Source organism: Paralichthys olivaceus, chromosome 3, assembly GCF_024713975.1.
Source record: "Paralichthys olivaceus isolate ysfri-2021 chromosome 3, ASM2471397v2, whole genome shotgun sequence".
NCBI classification, from domain to species: domain Eukaryota; kingdom Metazoa; phylum Chordata; class Actinopteri; order Pleuronectiformes; family Paralichthyidae; genus Paralichthys; species Paralichthys olivaceus.
Genome location: NC_091095.1, coordinates 3,347,592 through 3,360,858, shown reverse-complemented (window position 1 = coordinate 3,360,858; position 13,267 = coordinate 3,347,592). Strand labels below are relative to the sequence as shown.

The 13,267-nt window shown below is 42.4% G+C and overlaps 1 protein-coding gene across 1 annotated transcript; it reads right to left on the bottom strand.

Annotated features, from left to right (window-relative positions):
* Nucleotides 1–1,897: 1,897 nt before the first annotated feature.
* Nucleotides 1,898–6,239, bottom strand: fetub (fetuin B). Its single transcript, XM_020102601.2, has 7 exons — nt 5,957–6,239; nt 5,123–5,236; nt 4,935–5,022; nt 4,631–4,797; nt 4,328–4,432; nt 3,634–3,720; nt 1,898–2,991 (listed from the first exon to the last, which is right to left on the bottom strand). The coding sequence occupies exons 1-7, from the start codon at nt 6,164–6,166 to the stop codon at nt 2,257–2,259; spliced, it is 1,506 nt and encodes a 501-aa protein (XP_019958160.2). The 5' UTR covers nt 6,167–6,239; the 3' UTR covers nt 1,898–2,256.
* Between the last annotated feature and the right edge of the window lie 7,028 nt (nt 6,240–13,267).

Below are 13,267 nucleotides of genomic sequence, written 5' to 3'. Positions count from 1 at the left end.
GAGTCAAGAGGCCCACAACACAGGAGCTCTGCTGTGATTTGTGGCGACTGTTTCATGAGCCCGTTATGGCCGACTTGCCCGGTGGTGGAGGGGAGAACGACGGACCAATCTGACCTCGGTCTCTGGAGGAAGCTGCCTGAAAACAATTTCAATTACTCGTTTGTGAAAGAGTCTCCTCAGGCTGCCAAGGAAGAAAGTGAGTCTTCAGCTTTGTTACAGAGATCGACCCGAGGAAATGAAAAGAGGTGATTGATAACGGACGGTTCAACGCTGATGTGGCTGTTTCTGATGCACCAATATTGTTTTCTTGTATAAACTCAAGAAAACATGTTTCTACAGAAAGACTAAACTGACGCAACTTCCGAACCAGTTCCCACGTGAGAAGGAAATAATAATAATACGACTTCCAGCTTTATAAATGCTTTAATCAAACAGTAAATGTAACCTGATTACTACATAAAAAGGATTGTTGTTGGTAAAACTCAACATTTTCTTTCATTTTACTTCTGAGTTACAATCTCTTGTCTTATTTATCTACAACATACAGGAAATAGACGTGGCCCTGTGTGTGCAGCCGGTCAGAGTTTGACACCGAATATGTTCAGATAGTGCCGTTGTGGGCCGGGGCAGGAGCTGGCAGCCGGAGCAGATCTGGGAGCAGCAGGTTTATACACCACAGTCCCCAGGGAGCCCCGTGGTTTGGAGACAGTGACGTTAGGGCTCGGTGTGACTGTGACGTGCTCGTGGGGTTTCAGGTGTGTGTGGATGTGGTGCTGATGCCCGTTGTGTTTAGTTTCTGCTTGTGCATGAATCTGCTCCTCCACAGCGGCGGCCTGCAGAGGAGGAGAGAGAAGAGCCACCGTGAGGAGCTGGCTCAGCCTCGGTAAACACACATGTTTATAAGACGCTGAACCACACATGAAGCTTAAAACCAAAAACAGTGAGATTAAGACTCATCGAAGTTCCTTGGAGCTGCAGAATCTGGTTGTATTCTTGACTTTATATAAAGACAGACAACGCATCGCTAAAATATATAATATAATAATAATAATATTCATTTTGGTTCAAAACCTCCATTTATACTAACTTGTTATTTTTGTTTTAGTCATTTTTGCAAAGGTTTCATTTCTTCTTATCACTTAACAACAAACTTTAAATACAAATATAAGTAATTGAACTAATCGAAAACAACTTAAGTTTATTGTTATATTATTATTTTGCGCCTTTGACATTATTTGGAGCCGGAGTCTGAAAGTTGTGATTGTGGCTAATTAAAAACATAGAGGAAAAGTGAACAACATAAAATGACAGAAACCATCTTTAATGTGCAGCTTGGTCCATCTCCTGTGCGTTAACATGGAGGAGGCAGGGTTTATGAACTACATTGAAGCAAGCCACCAGGGGGCGCTCAAGAAATTTGACGAAATATTATTTAAAAGCAACTATAAAACAAAACTGGGACTTAGGAGATGCTGTAAATAGTTTCTGCATTTAAAGAATTAGTTAACTGTTAAAATCATGAAGATCCGACACGTACAGTCCTGATGTGTGGAGCATCACTGCAGACGATATATATATATATATATATACTGTATATATATATATATATATATATATATATACTGTATATATATATGTTCTTATGGAGTTTTCAATGTTGATTGTTTGCTACTGTGAGTGTTTGTGCATTGATATGATCAGAAAAAAGTCTTTTAAAACAACTTTTGGCTCATTTTATCTTTGTGTAATTTCAGTTAGTGTTGGATTAAAGATTATTTTTCATGTTCTGTTCCACGTCAGTAGCAGTGAGAGGAAACACAGGGGAACAGATTTTGTGCATTTAGTGAATTGAATCAACACACAATGGATTTCCTGGTCATTGATCAAACACCAGATGAGTATTTGCAGTACAGTTTATTGGTTTTTTGCCAAACACAGAAAATGTTTGAACAAAGGTTGAAGGTCTCGACAGTTTCTGTTGTTTATTTTTATTTTTTTATGACATGACCGATGAAAATGTGAAAATAAAACAGGTTGATGTAACATTTCCCTTTGTGTTAGATGTGTTCAACCTTTATTAGATGGTGGAAGTGAAGAGACACAGGAGCAGTTAGATGTTTTGTTCTTACATCAAACCAACTTTGACCGAGAGGAAACGGCCGAGATGTGACTAAAGAAGTTTCCTGTTACTTCACAACAGTCTGTGCATTTGTGTGAGTTCTTCCAGATCCATTCAGGTTCTAGTTGAGTTCCTACTTATGCGGCTGGCTTGAACAGAGGGTCCTCGTTGAAGAGTTTGTCCACCAGTGTGAGCTCTCCCGTTGGGGCGGTGCACTGCGCGGAGTTTGAGGTGGGGAACGCCACAATTGTGGGCTCCACCTCTTCGGGGATCTGGGGATCGGGCTTTGCGGGCAGAGTGACTCCAACCTCAGGGACTTCAGGGAAGTAAGGCAGGGTCACGGGCCGGTCGATGGCGGGCAACATCTTCACCGTGCCCTCTGGGTGGTCGTGGTGTGCATTTTCATGTTGGTGGTCGTGGTGATGGTGGTGGTGCTCGTGTGCGTGCAGGTGAGGGTGCTTGTGGTCGTGGTCCAGGGCCAGCTCGTGGTCATGATCGTGGGTGTGCTCACCACTGGTGTGTTTGTAGTCGTGGTGTTGGTTTGGCGAGTCACCGGTGTGTTCATGTGCTTTGGCATGATGGGCATGCACGTGATCGTGGCCGTGCCCGTGGTCGTGGGAGTGATCGTGAGCGTGCTTGTGGGCGCTGCCTGCCTCGTGGTCGTGAGTGTGGTGGTGCTCTGCGTTGTCAGCGTGTGTGTGGGTTTTGTCGTGATGAGCGTGGCCCTTAGTGTGGTCATGCTCGTGGTCGTGTGTGTGTGAGTGGTCGGCGCTGTGGGCGTGGTCATGGGCGTGGTCATGTGCGTGTGTGTCGTTGTGGTTGTGGTCAGCCTCTCCGCCCAGCAGGTGGAGCTTCTTCTCTCTGTCAGCAGCCTGCAAACACACATAATTAGGATTCATCAAGTGTCTGGGTTTAAATATTGGTTTTAAACCATAAAGACATGTTGTTAAGTTTATTTCCAATTTTAGCCTGGATCATATATTTGTTGGTTTTTGTTTCCTCTTCTTTTTTCTTTCCGTAACTTTGTCCAGGAACTCTCGGGTCTAAATTAATTTGCGGAGGATCAGGTTTTTACACCCCTGGTTTCTACTTTCCAAAAGTGCAGGAAGCTTTGAGGGGGGGCTTCCAGCATTTCATGTCAGCCATTTTAAAGATCTGTCGCTCTATTTTGAATGTGCTTTAATACCAGAGCACTTCTCCACGCAAGACTTCACTCTTTTGGAAATACAGTCAACAATCTGGAGGAACCTTTTACCTTCTTGAAAAATGCTCCTGGGACTAAGAGGTTCCGGCACTTAGAGTCGAAACAATATCGTTAACACAACCAATTTAGATTTAATCCTGCTGGTCCAGGGATTGAACCAATGACCTTTTTAAATACTTGAGTCCAAGTCTCAGTTCTACAACGGTCATTCTATAGAATAATATTATAATATGTCATCATTGCTGCGAGGAATTCTTCCATTTCCATTTAATTCCAGGGTGACATGTAAAATAATCAGTGAGAGTCTTACCTCAGGCTCATAGATCTCACACTCCACAGTGGTCTCAGTGTCACCAGTGGGAGGGGTGATCAGGGATCCCTTACAGAAGCCCTTGTGCTGAGGACGGAACAAGAGAAACCAATAAGACAACTGTGGATTTCCAAGAATATAATAAACTTTAAAATCAAAATCATCCATAAAGTTATCTGCTATTTCCCACTTTTTTAATTGAATTGAAAATATACTGGTGGCAGAGCTACCAGCACAAAACTAACGCCACATGATCTTGATTGCCCCCTGGTGGCTGGCTAGTCGTAAACCCTGCTCTCTCCATTTTAGCAGACGGGACATGGACCAAACTCCAAAAATCAAAGTGCACGTTGAATAAATATTTTTTCTCAAAGATGTCCTTTAGGGAAGTTCTTTTCACATCGATGTTTGTTCAAGTGTTCATGTATCCGATACGTTTGGTTTTATTTGGTTTTCTGATGCTGCCAAAACAAGGTGGAACATCACTATTGACAGTTGAGACCAATATACAATTGTTTGAGACTCAAACATTGCTATTTAATTTATAATATTTACGAGAGGCAGAGAGTGAATGTTTAAAGGATTGTCCAATGTCTCTTTCAACAGATCCTGGAATTTGAAATGATCAATTTGACCGTGATGAGAATGTTGGAGAAAAAAATACAGAGACAACAAACAATCTGTCAGGACTCACAGCGAACTCGCAGTCCATGATGGGGCACTTATCAGCCTCCGTGTCCTTGTTGCAGGTCGTCTCATGGATGGTGAACTCAGCATTGTAGAATGTGGCCATGCCCATCTGGATGCAACACGCCAAAGAAAGGTTTGTGAAGGAAAACAAATAATAGCATCACAATATATTTACTTGGTCAGGAGCTGGACAAAGGTTTAGTGGTGTTGTTCACAGCCACCGTGTTCTCTGCATGGTTCAGATTATATGAGACAGAGGGAGGACACAGCTTGTAAAAATGACATCTTCGTGTTTTGGAGAACTGACCCCAACAGTAGCGCGGGTGACATTGAGCAGAGCGAAACGCTTGGCCAGTCCGCTCTCCTTGTTAAACTTCTCCAGAGAGGCGGACACAGCCTTCTGAATATCAGCGTCGTCATTGCTGGTCAGAGTCGGGCAGTCGGGGCAGATTTCAGTCAACCTGGTTGCAGGAGCTTATGAGAGAGAAAAGCAGGTCGGAGTGAGTTTACATCACTGAATCTCAGTCTGAGAAATTATAGTTTTAATTCAAAAGAAAAGAGAAATCTAAATTAAAAGACATTTCAAAGTTATTGGTTGTTGTTTCTTTTACCTGGTCTGAGAGCACAGTTGTATTTGTAGAGACGCACCACTCTGTTCACCCTATTGATGAAGATGGCAGCCTTACACTGTCCATACACCTGCAGAGACAAACACAATATTTGAAATATGCAATGAAGATAAATGAATGTAGATGCGTTGTTCATGTCTGACAAAGTGTGTGTGAGTGTGTTTTCTGACCGGTGTATCGTGGGTGGGACGAGCCTCACAGATTTTCTGAACGTTCCTGTTGAGAACGCTGCAGTTGGTCTCCACCACGTCCAGCGTCAGGTAGAAAACAACGCCATTTTCTCCCTGTGACACACACACACACAATCACAGTCGGTTACAAGTTGAAGAAAACTTGTTTAGGAAACCATGTGACTGACGAAGTTGTCACTGTCCGTTATCATCCAGTCTAAACGTATCTGCTGTTAACTACTCAGAGACGCTTCATTAATCTTTTTGCCAGGTTGGTTTTTCTTTTGACTGAACCTTGAAAAGCCTCTTTCCTCTAAAATGTGTCACGGAAGTCAACAAACAACAATGAACCAAAATGAGATTATCTTCTATCGCAACATTAAAATGAATTTTGAACCTAAAACATTATTCACAAACTCTTCACAGCAGAGTGTCCCGGATTAAAAGTCCTACGTGTTCAGTTAGAGAGGAGGAAATAATGCTGCTTGGCTTTGGTGAAAGTAAAATCTGGATCATTTCCATAATTTTTCTTACCCAAACATCCTTCTACTGGTACTAGTTCTATTCCTTTAAATCAATGCTGAAGTCTTTCCTGTGTCTCGCGGCCTTAGCTGAATCAAATAATGACCCAGGTCTTACATTTCATTGTTATATTTTTAAACTTTACTTTTATTTCTTGTTTTAAATTGCTTTTATAAACTTGCTTTGTCACATGCAGATATAGATTCAAATGTCGGATATCAGATGTGGTCAGTCAGCAGAGGTTTGGATGAAGACTGTAGAAAATGTAGAATTAACAATATTACAGGATCGGGTGTTTGGTCAGTGTCTTACATGTTTTGCCAAGTGCACGTTGGACAGACGGTGCAGAGCGAAGATGTAGCCCTCCTGCCGGTCCTGGTTGATCTTCTTGAGAGCCTGTCCTGCAGCGCCCTTCGCTGCCGGGTCTTCACACGACCCCTGCTCCAGGCCTCCCTGCTCCACCGGAGCGCCGCGGACGTGGGCGCACCCCAACACCAGCAACAACAGCACGCAGTGTTTCATGGTAAAGGCCTGAGATGAGTCCAAACAGACACTCACGCACAGACACACACTGAGTGGAGAGATGAGCAGAGAGGTATAGGGTGTCCTCTTATATCATGTAAGCAACCCCCCCCCCCCCCCCAAACACACACACCCTTACCCTCCCCTCATGTTACCTCAGGTAAATATAACCATTGACCCCCGAACCCCTCTAAAAACACAGGGCCCCTTCAAAGAATGCTGCATCTGTCCATCTACATCTGCTGACCACTCAGCTACTGTACAGACTTGCACAATGGAGCTTATCAGTCGGGAGATAATGAGCAGTCGAACTGTGATCCGTCATCCATCTGTGATCGGAGCGGAAAAGGTCAGAAATCACTCAACACAACAGATTTCAGTCAAATCCAAGACTAAAGGCTGGATCCTCGTTTAAAGACATGCAGCTTCGCCAGGATCCACTGGATCGCCACTAGGAACAACGTCCAAACTCAGTATTTTAGGTCTATGTAAACACTTTGGTCCTGAAGCTGCGTGAGGGGGCCGTTGCGACACATCTGAGGGGGAAACGATCCATGATTGTATCACAGTGAAGCAGAGAGGAGGGCAGAGGTCGTGACCGCAGACTTTCTTCTGACTGCTGCTGAAATGTTGAGAAATGTCTGATCTAGTAACGTTCAGGTAAGTTAACCAAACATCCGTGGATCCGTTCCCTGATTTGAATCTGCACCAACATTTAAAGGGTTCTTTCCTGACTCACGCTGCGTGTTTCCACCAATTTCCATGAAAATACGTTTGTTTTTTTGTGTGTAATCTTGTTCAAAAACAGACAAACCAACCAACACACAAAGGGACAGAGGTAAAAACATAATGTAACCAGAGGAAGATAAAAATATCAAGCATCTGCTTTGTATGTGTTTGTATATTTAAGGCGTCTCCTTGCACAAACATCTGTGAACGGCCTGCTGGAGTCTGTGGGTGTAAGACAACAGATGTAAGAAGAGCTCACGAACTGAGGGAGACGATGCTTCAGCACATTTTCTGAACTTTTACCTATTCTGAGTCTTCACCAATCAACATCTGGTCTGAGGGTAAATAGACGCAACTGTTTTCTAACGAGCGGTGAAACATACTGACCTTTGTCATGACCAGATAGACAATCCATGGAAATGTCTGAAATGCAGAAAATCTATATTTCTCGTGCAGCTGCTGTTTTGCAACCTCTGTCAGGTACACTGACCTCAGAACTGTTTGAACATGACCGCTCTCGGAGATACTGATCTGAATGAGAGGGCCTCACACTGATGGCACCCAGTCGTACAGACGGGAGTCGTGATGGAGGTTGTACTCTCTGTTTGTTTGGGGGTGAAATCAGTACAATAATGAAATAATCCATATATCTTGTTATCCATATCCATCCATATATCTTGGTATCTTATTAACAGAGCAGAGTAGCTGCTGATAAAGCAAACACAGCACAATCACAAGCAAAGGGCAAAGGTGAAAATGTATATAGGGCATGTTCCCCCTGCAGGTTTGAGTTACACGTACATCGATCTGTCGTCTTAACAGTGAAATATATTAACCTTTAATACAAAAGTACATTTACACGACTCTACTCTGGAATAAAATAGAAAAGAGTTAGAGCAGAAGAATAAGAAAATAAACTCGGACCTCTGACCACAGGTTTATGTTGAGTGAATACATGTTGTATAATCATGATGATGTACGACAGGTCTATACAGATAAGGTTGAAAATTAGCCAAGTTCTGAGAAATACTGAGTCAGCTCTCGGGGATTCAGTGTGACAGGTCTCATATCAGACACTAGGTGGTGCTACAGTATAATGTAACATCAGAGCACACACAGACTCACTTAAAGGTCCAGCATGTAAGATTTAGGTGAAAGGGATTATTGGCAGAAATTGAATATAAATTAATCCTAGCAATGTTCTCACTGGTGTCTAAACTGTACAAGTTGTTGTTTAAATTCTTTCACTGGGAGGCAGAGGCCGAGGCCGCCATGTTTTTTACAGTCGTCCAGACTGGACAAACTAAACGCCTTTTGAGTTTTCATAAAAATTGTAGGCTAAGGGTCATTTTTATGTTTGGAAGAGGGAGGGGGAGGGGGAGGTGAGGGCTATTCAGCCGCAACATGCAAATCCACTAAATTCTACACGCTGAACCTTTAAAGGTGCAAAATAAGTTGTTTACAAGTGTGAGGTGGAGAACGAACGGATTCCGAATAAGATAAGTAAAACTACAGTAATGTAAAATGAAGGTATAAATACACATTTACACAGACAAAACTACACATTCACCGTTTACGAGCAGGAGCCACAAACAGAGTTAAGGTGGAGGATGATGAACGACGCTCCTTAAGAGTCATGACTCTGTTTATCTCGTCTCAGTCTCAGGTCCTGCTGCTCCGGGGGTAACGTGTAAAAACCCACTTCAGTGTGTGTGTCAGACCTGGACTGTGTTTATGGTTTATGATGTGTTACATTTAGATTCCAGAGTTTGTCCCCCTGTGAAGAACGAGCACAAACGGTAGGTCGTGTGTGAGCGAGCAGGCGATTACGAACCATTTTCATTGTTTGGTGGCCTCTAGTGGAAGTCGTACTCATGCAGGTACAGTACAGGTGAGAAACCTGCTCCGTGTTAGTGGATGGGACACTAAAAAGTAAAAGTACACATTAGATATAAAGATTTGAGGTAGTTCTGTGTTCAGGTTTCTGATTCATTTCACTGATTGGTCGAGACCTCGATACCCCGGCTCCACATCATTTTTACATAACGCTAATTACAAAACTTAATCTACTAATTTGACAAATGCCCCTGTATCCAGAATATGTTAGCTTCACTTTTATTCAGAGAGAAAGAGGAGGTCATATGTTCCCTAGAATAAAAAATTATATGTGGTTTAATTAATTTAATGAGGTTAATCGACATGAGTGTCAAAATAACTTGCTGCACAAGTGTCTAAAGATTATTTTCTAAATCAGGCCACTGCAAACAACACTGCAATATTTACACGATGCATTCAACCAATAAACTTAATTGTGTTTTTAACGGGCAGTTAAACCTTTGTGTTCTAGGGTAATGTTCACTTCTATAGACCTTCTGCACTGACTCAGACCTCAACAGTGTTTGTGAACAGACAGCTGATGTTTTCTTCCTCTCCTCATCTTCAGTTTCACATTGGTATGATGTTAAATTAGAGATCATGTGGATAAGAAGCGGTTTATGTGGGTTTATCCTTCAATCTCCAGGATCGCTGCTCTGTGCTGATCCTCCGAGATGAAGTGTTCTCTGTGCTGGTGAGTCAGTTCACCCTTGAGGAAATACAGCGCAGGTCAATGAGTGCTTCGTGCGCTGCTCTGTAAACCACACAACCCTCTTATGAGTGAGATATAAGATGTTCTTTTGATTATTTGGAGAAGAAATATGAGAATCTATGTTCGATAGACGTCCTCCACCAGCTCTCAATAACAAAACACCAGCTTGAAACGCTTGTTCAAACAATGAGTTATGAGACTGAACAATAGTTCTGCAGACAATTTTAATATTGAGTACTTTTATTTCATTATTTCACAAATTATTTTAGAATATTGCTTTTTATTGTTACCTTTACTCTATTGTTTATTCTCCATCAGAGACTATAAAAAGATGGACGACACTTCACCACTTCTTAAAAACTCATCTGAAACATGAACAGCTGAAGATGCATCTATTTGAAATGTAAAAACTGTCTTTGGTGATTTTAAATGCTTTTAAATGGTTAAGTACTCGTTTTTTAGAACTTAGGCTCAAAAATACTTGACAAGAACATAAAGACGTTTGTAAAAATTGTACTTTTAATACAAGGAAGTATGTGGTAACTTCCTCAACCAATAAAAAGCAGTGATTCATCGTTGGAGGGATGAAGATGCTCCTCCTCTGCTCCGATGTTAATGAACCTTGAGCAGAACAGTACAGCGAGTTCTTGAATAATTCATGGGGGATGGTAAAAATGTACTTGTTGATGCAAAGCAGAGGAAACTGTTTTTCCATCCTTCTCTCGAGTTGTTTACTTGGATTCGGTTTGAGTGTGAATAGATTTCATCACAGGAAGACTGTTTTCGTTTGGAGGGCCGTTGTTATGCATTTGAACTATAAGGTAACGGAATATAAATGTAAATAAAAAGACATTTTTTGAAGTGGAAAAAAACAAAAATCCTGTGCTGTGATTGAATTTTGCAATTTAGAAAAACTTCATAAACATCTCAACGTGCAACATCTGAACAACCTGAGATGTATGCATTGACTGAGCACTTTATTAGGAATGGCTGTTCCATGCTAATTCATGCAATAGTCCAATAACGTGGCAGCAGTGGAATGCATAACCTCCTGCAGATAAAGGTCAGTGAATGTGACCACAGCATCCACCCATTCATTGTGGGGGAGCTGGAGCCGATAGGTGGGCTTCACCCTGGACGGCCGACGTTACTTGACACCCTCTTGTGTGTGATTGGTTGGGATCTGGTACATGTGTCATCATCACATCCACAATACATCACTGTGTTGTTTGCTTCCCCATCAGGAACCCTGGTGATGTATTGCTCTGGAAAGCAGAAACTCAAGGTGCGTCAGGCTCTCAGCTGATATTAAAAACAAATTGGCTGGAGTTATAAAACATATGTGCTCTGACATTATCACCGCAGGCGGATGTTCCCTTTTTTCTCTCCGTCGTGTGAAACCCTGACGTTTCTCATTACACAGACAGTTCCCCCGGTGCACCAGCTGTGGTCTGTGGCTGCAGCACGACCGTCTGCTGGTCACATAACGGAATCACTCGCAGGCCGTCTGCGGACTCGCAATCTGGAAAAGTTCGTCTCCAGAGGCGCCCGTGGTCAAACTGTCGCTAACAGTGTTTACATAACACAACCACAGATGTGATGATATTTGTAGGAAGCTGTGTTTTTATGTTTACACCACATTATACATAAGCTGCTTCAGGATCAATTACATTGCTCAAGTTCACTGACGAGCAATTATCACCATCAGAGCTTGATTTGTGCGTCTTGATAAATACAACAATGACAACTAGCTGAGCACATGTGTGTGTTTACAAAAGGGGATCGACTGCTGTTCAGGGAGCACGCTCCTCGTTTTAAATTGATTTTCTCTGAGTGGTAATTTGGACTTTTTCATTACGGGTGAAGAGAGTTGTGGTGAATAAACTTTCCAGGGACAATGAATGTGAGAGGCGTCGAGCCCTCCGACGATAGATCTGTGCTGAGGTGAAGCTTTGATAGAAGCAGATTTGTTTTATTCGAAGGCCGACAAGGCGTCGTTATTGAACGAGTAATTATTTTGTCAAAGCAGACGAGGCGACAGAATCCAGAGTTTGTTTCTTTTATTTGTAAACTAGGTTAAATGGACACATAGTTGAGTTTCTTTTGTCCAGGTTCTGCTTTCACCTTGTGAGTCTCTGTGAGTGTGTGTGTGTGTCATCACAGGAGAATGTTAATGGGCTGTATTTACAGTGAGTTTTCCAGCTCGCTGATTCAGCCACTGATGGTTCAGCATCAGGGACAGTTCACGGTTTTATTCAAGGACACTTTGATCGAACCACCTCGGAGGATCCGGCTGTCTTAAAGAGACATGAGGTAAAACCAAGAGTTTGAGACAGAGGCTGAAAAGGGGAGCTGCAGCAATGGACAGTATTAGGAAAGTGATGTAAAATAACAATGGTTCAAATAATCAACGTGAAAATGAGACTTTGTTGATGGGTCAGAGTGTCAACATGCTGGTCCTGGAATTCTGCTCGAATTGTGTGTCTAACGAAATGTTGTAAATCAGACAGAGACGGCATCAAACCAAAAAATAAAAGGAAAAGTGTGTGTCCCTGTGTCCCAGGGTCAGTTTAGCTTTTATTAACCCAGGTTATAAAGTCTTAACAAAACACACACTCTCTTATCTCTCCACAGCTGAACACAAAACAATACATGTAGGCAATCACACACACACACACACACACACACACACACACACACAGTTCAGTGAGTCATCCATCACTGTCTCCACCTTTTAGCGGAGCTGTGACTGTGGCCTCCCAACAGCAGCAGCCGTGGTCCTGATATTCATCTGAACCTGCAGCTCCACACGTAGCCTCTTCCCAGCTCATTATGGAGAACCAGGGCCGACTCACCGATGAGGACTGTGAACAATCACCTCGTCTCGCCTCCGCCGCCAGTTCTGTGCTACGGGTCATTTACAAAACTCTTCGCTTGGCTTCGATATGCTAACCGCCACGGCTCAGGGGACGAGATGAAAGCAGTCTTCGTTCTAATCCCTGAGCAAGTCTTTATTGTCGGAGCCAGTCGGTGCTCAAACTGTCACGGCACAAAAAAACTCTGCAAAGTTACCACATGGGATGTTTTCATAGAACAGCTGCTCTCGTCATGTCGGTGCAGAGACGCTAGAAGTCAGGGTCAGCGTCGATTTTATGTTTATGTCGTATTAAATGCAGCTTCATGGTGTTTGCACTTATTAAAATTTGTCCGACAACATTTTAAACTACTTGAGTTTGCACCTAACAAGGTCTACAACATTTGTGCATCAGAAAATACATTGGCTGTTGTAGAATAAAATCAAATATGATTTTAAAAAAATCATTTATTAAAAGAGACAATTGAAAGTGATTAGTTTTATGAACATCTTTTACTTGCAGATACAGCCCCTGGCCAGTAGGAGTGCTGCAGTCCCTTAAGTTAAGTTCAGACGAGACGAGATTGGATGAATTAAGATAAGATAAGATAAGATAAGATAAGATAAGATATTATCAGCTCAGATAAGATCCCTCTTCCGTCCTCACATTATTTTCTCCCATGAACACATCATCGACCCCAGTAAATGGATCTCACTGTAATATCACTGATCTCAGGTCAGGTTAGGGACGTGTCCTTCACATTGTGAATGTCATGTTTCTAAAGTGGATTTTTTTTTTTAAATGAATGATGTAATCACTCAAAAACAGGCCGAGTCAAAGCGCTAATGATGTCAGAGTTTAATTCCCACCCCACAACCTGACAGATTCAACCGTCACGCTGAGTGTCTCTCCGCATGACAGATGCAGCTC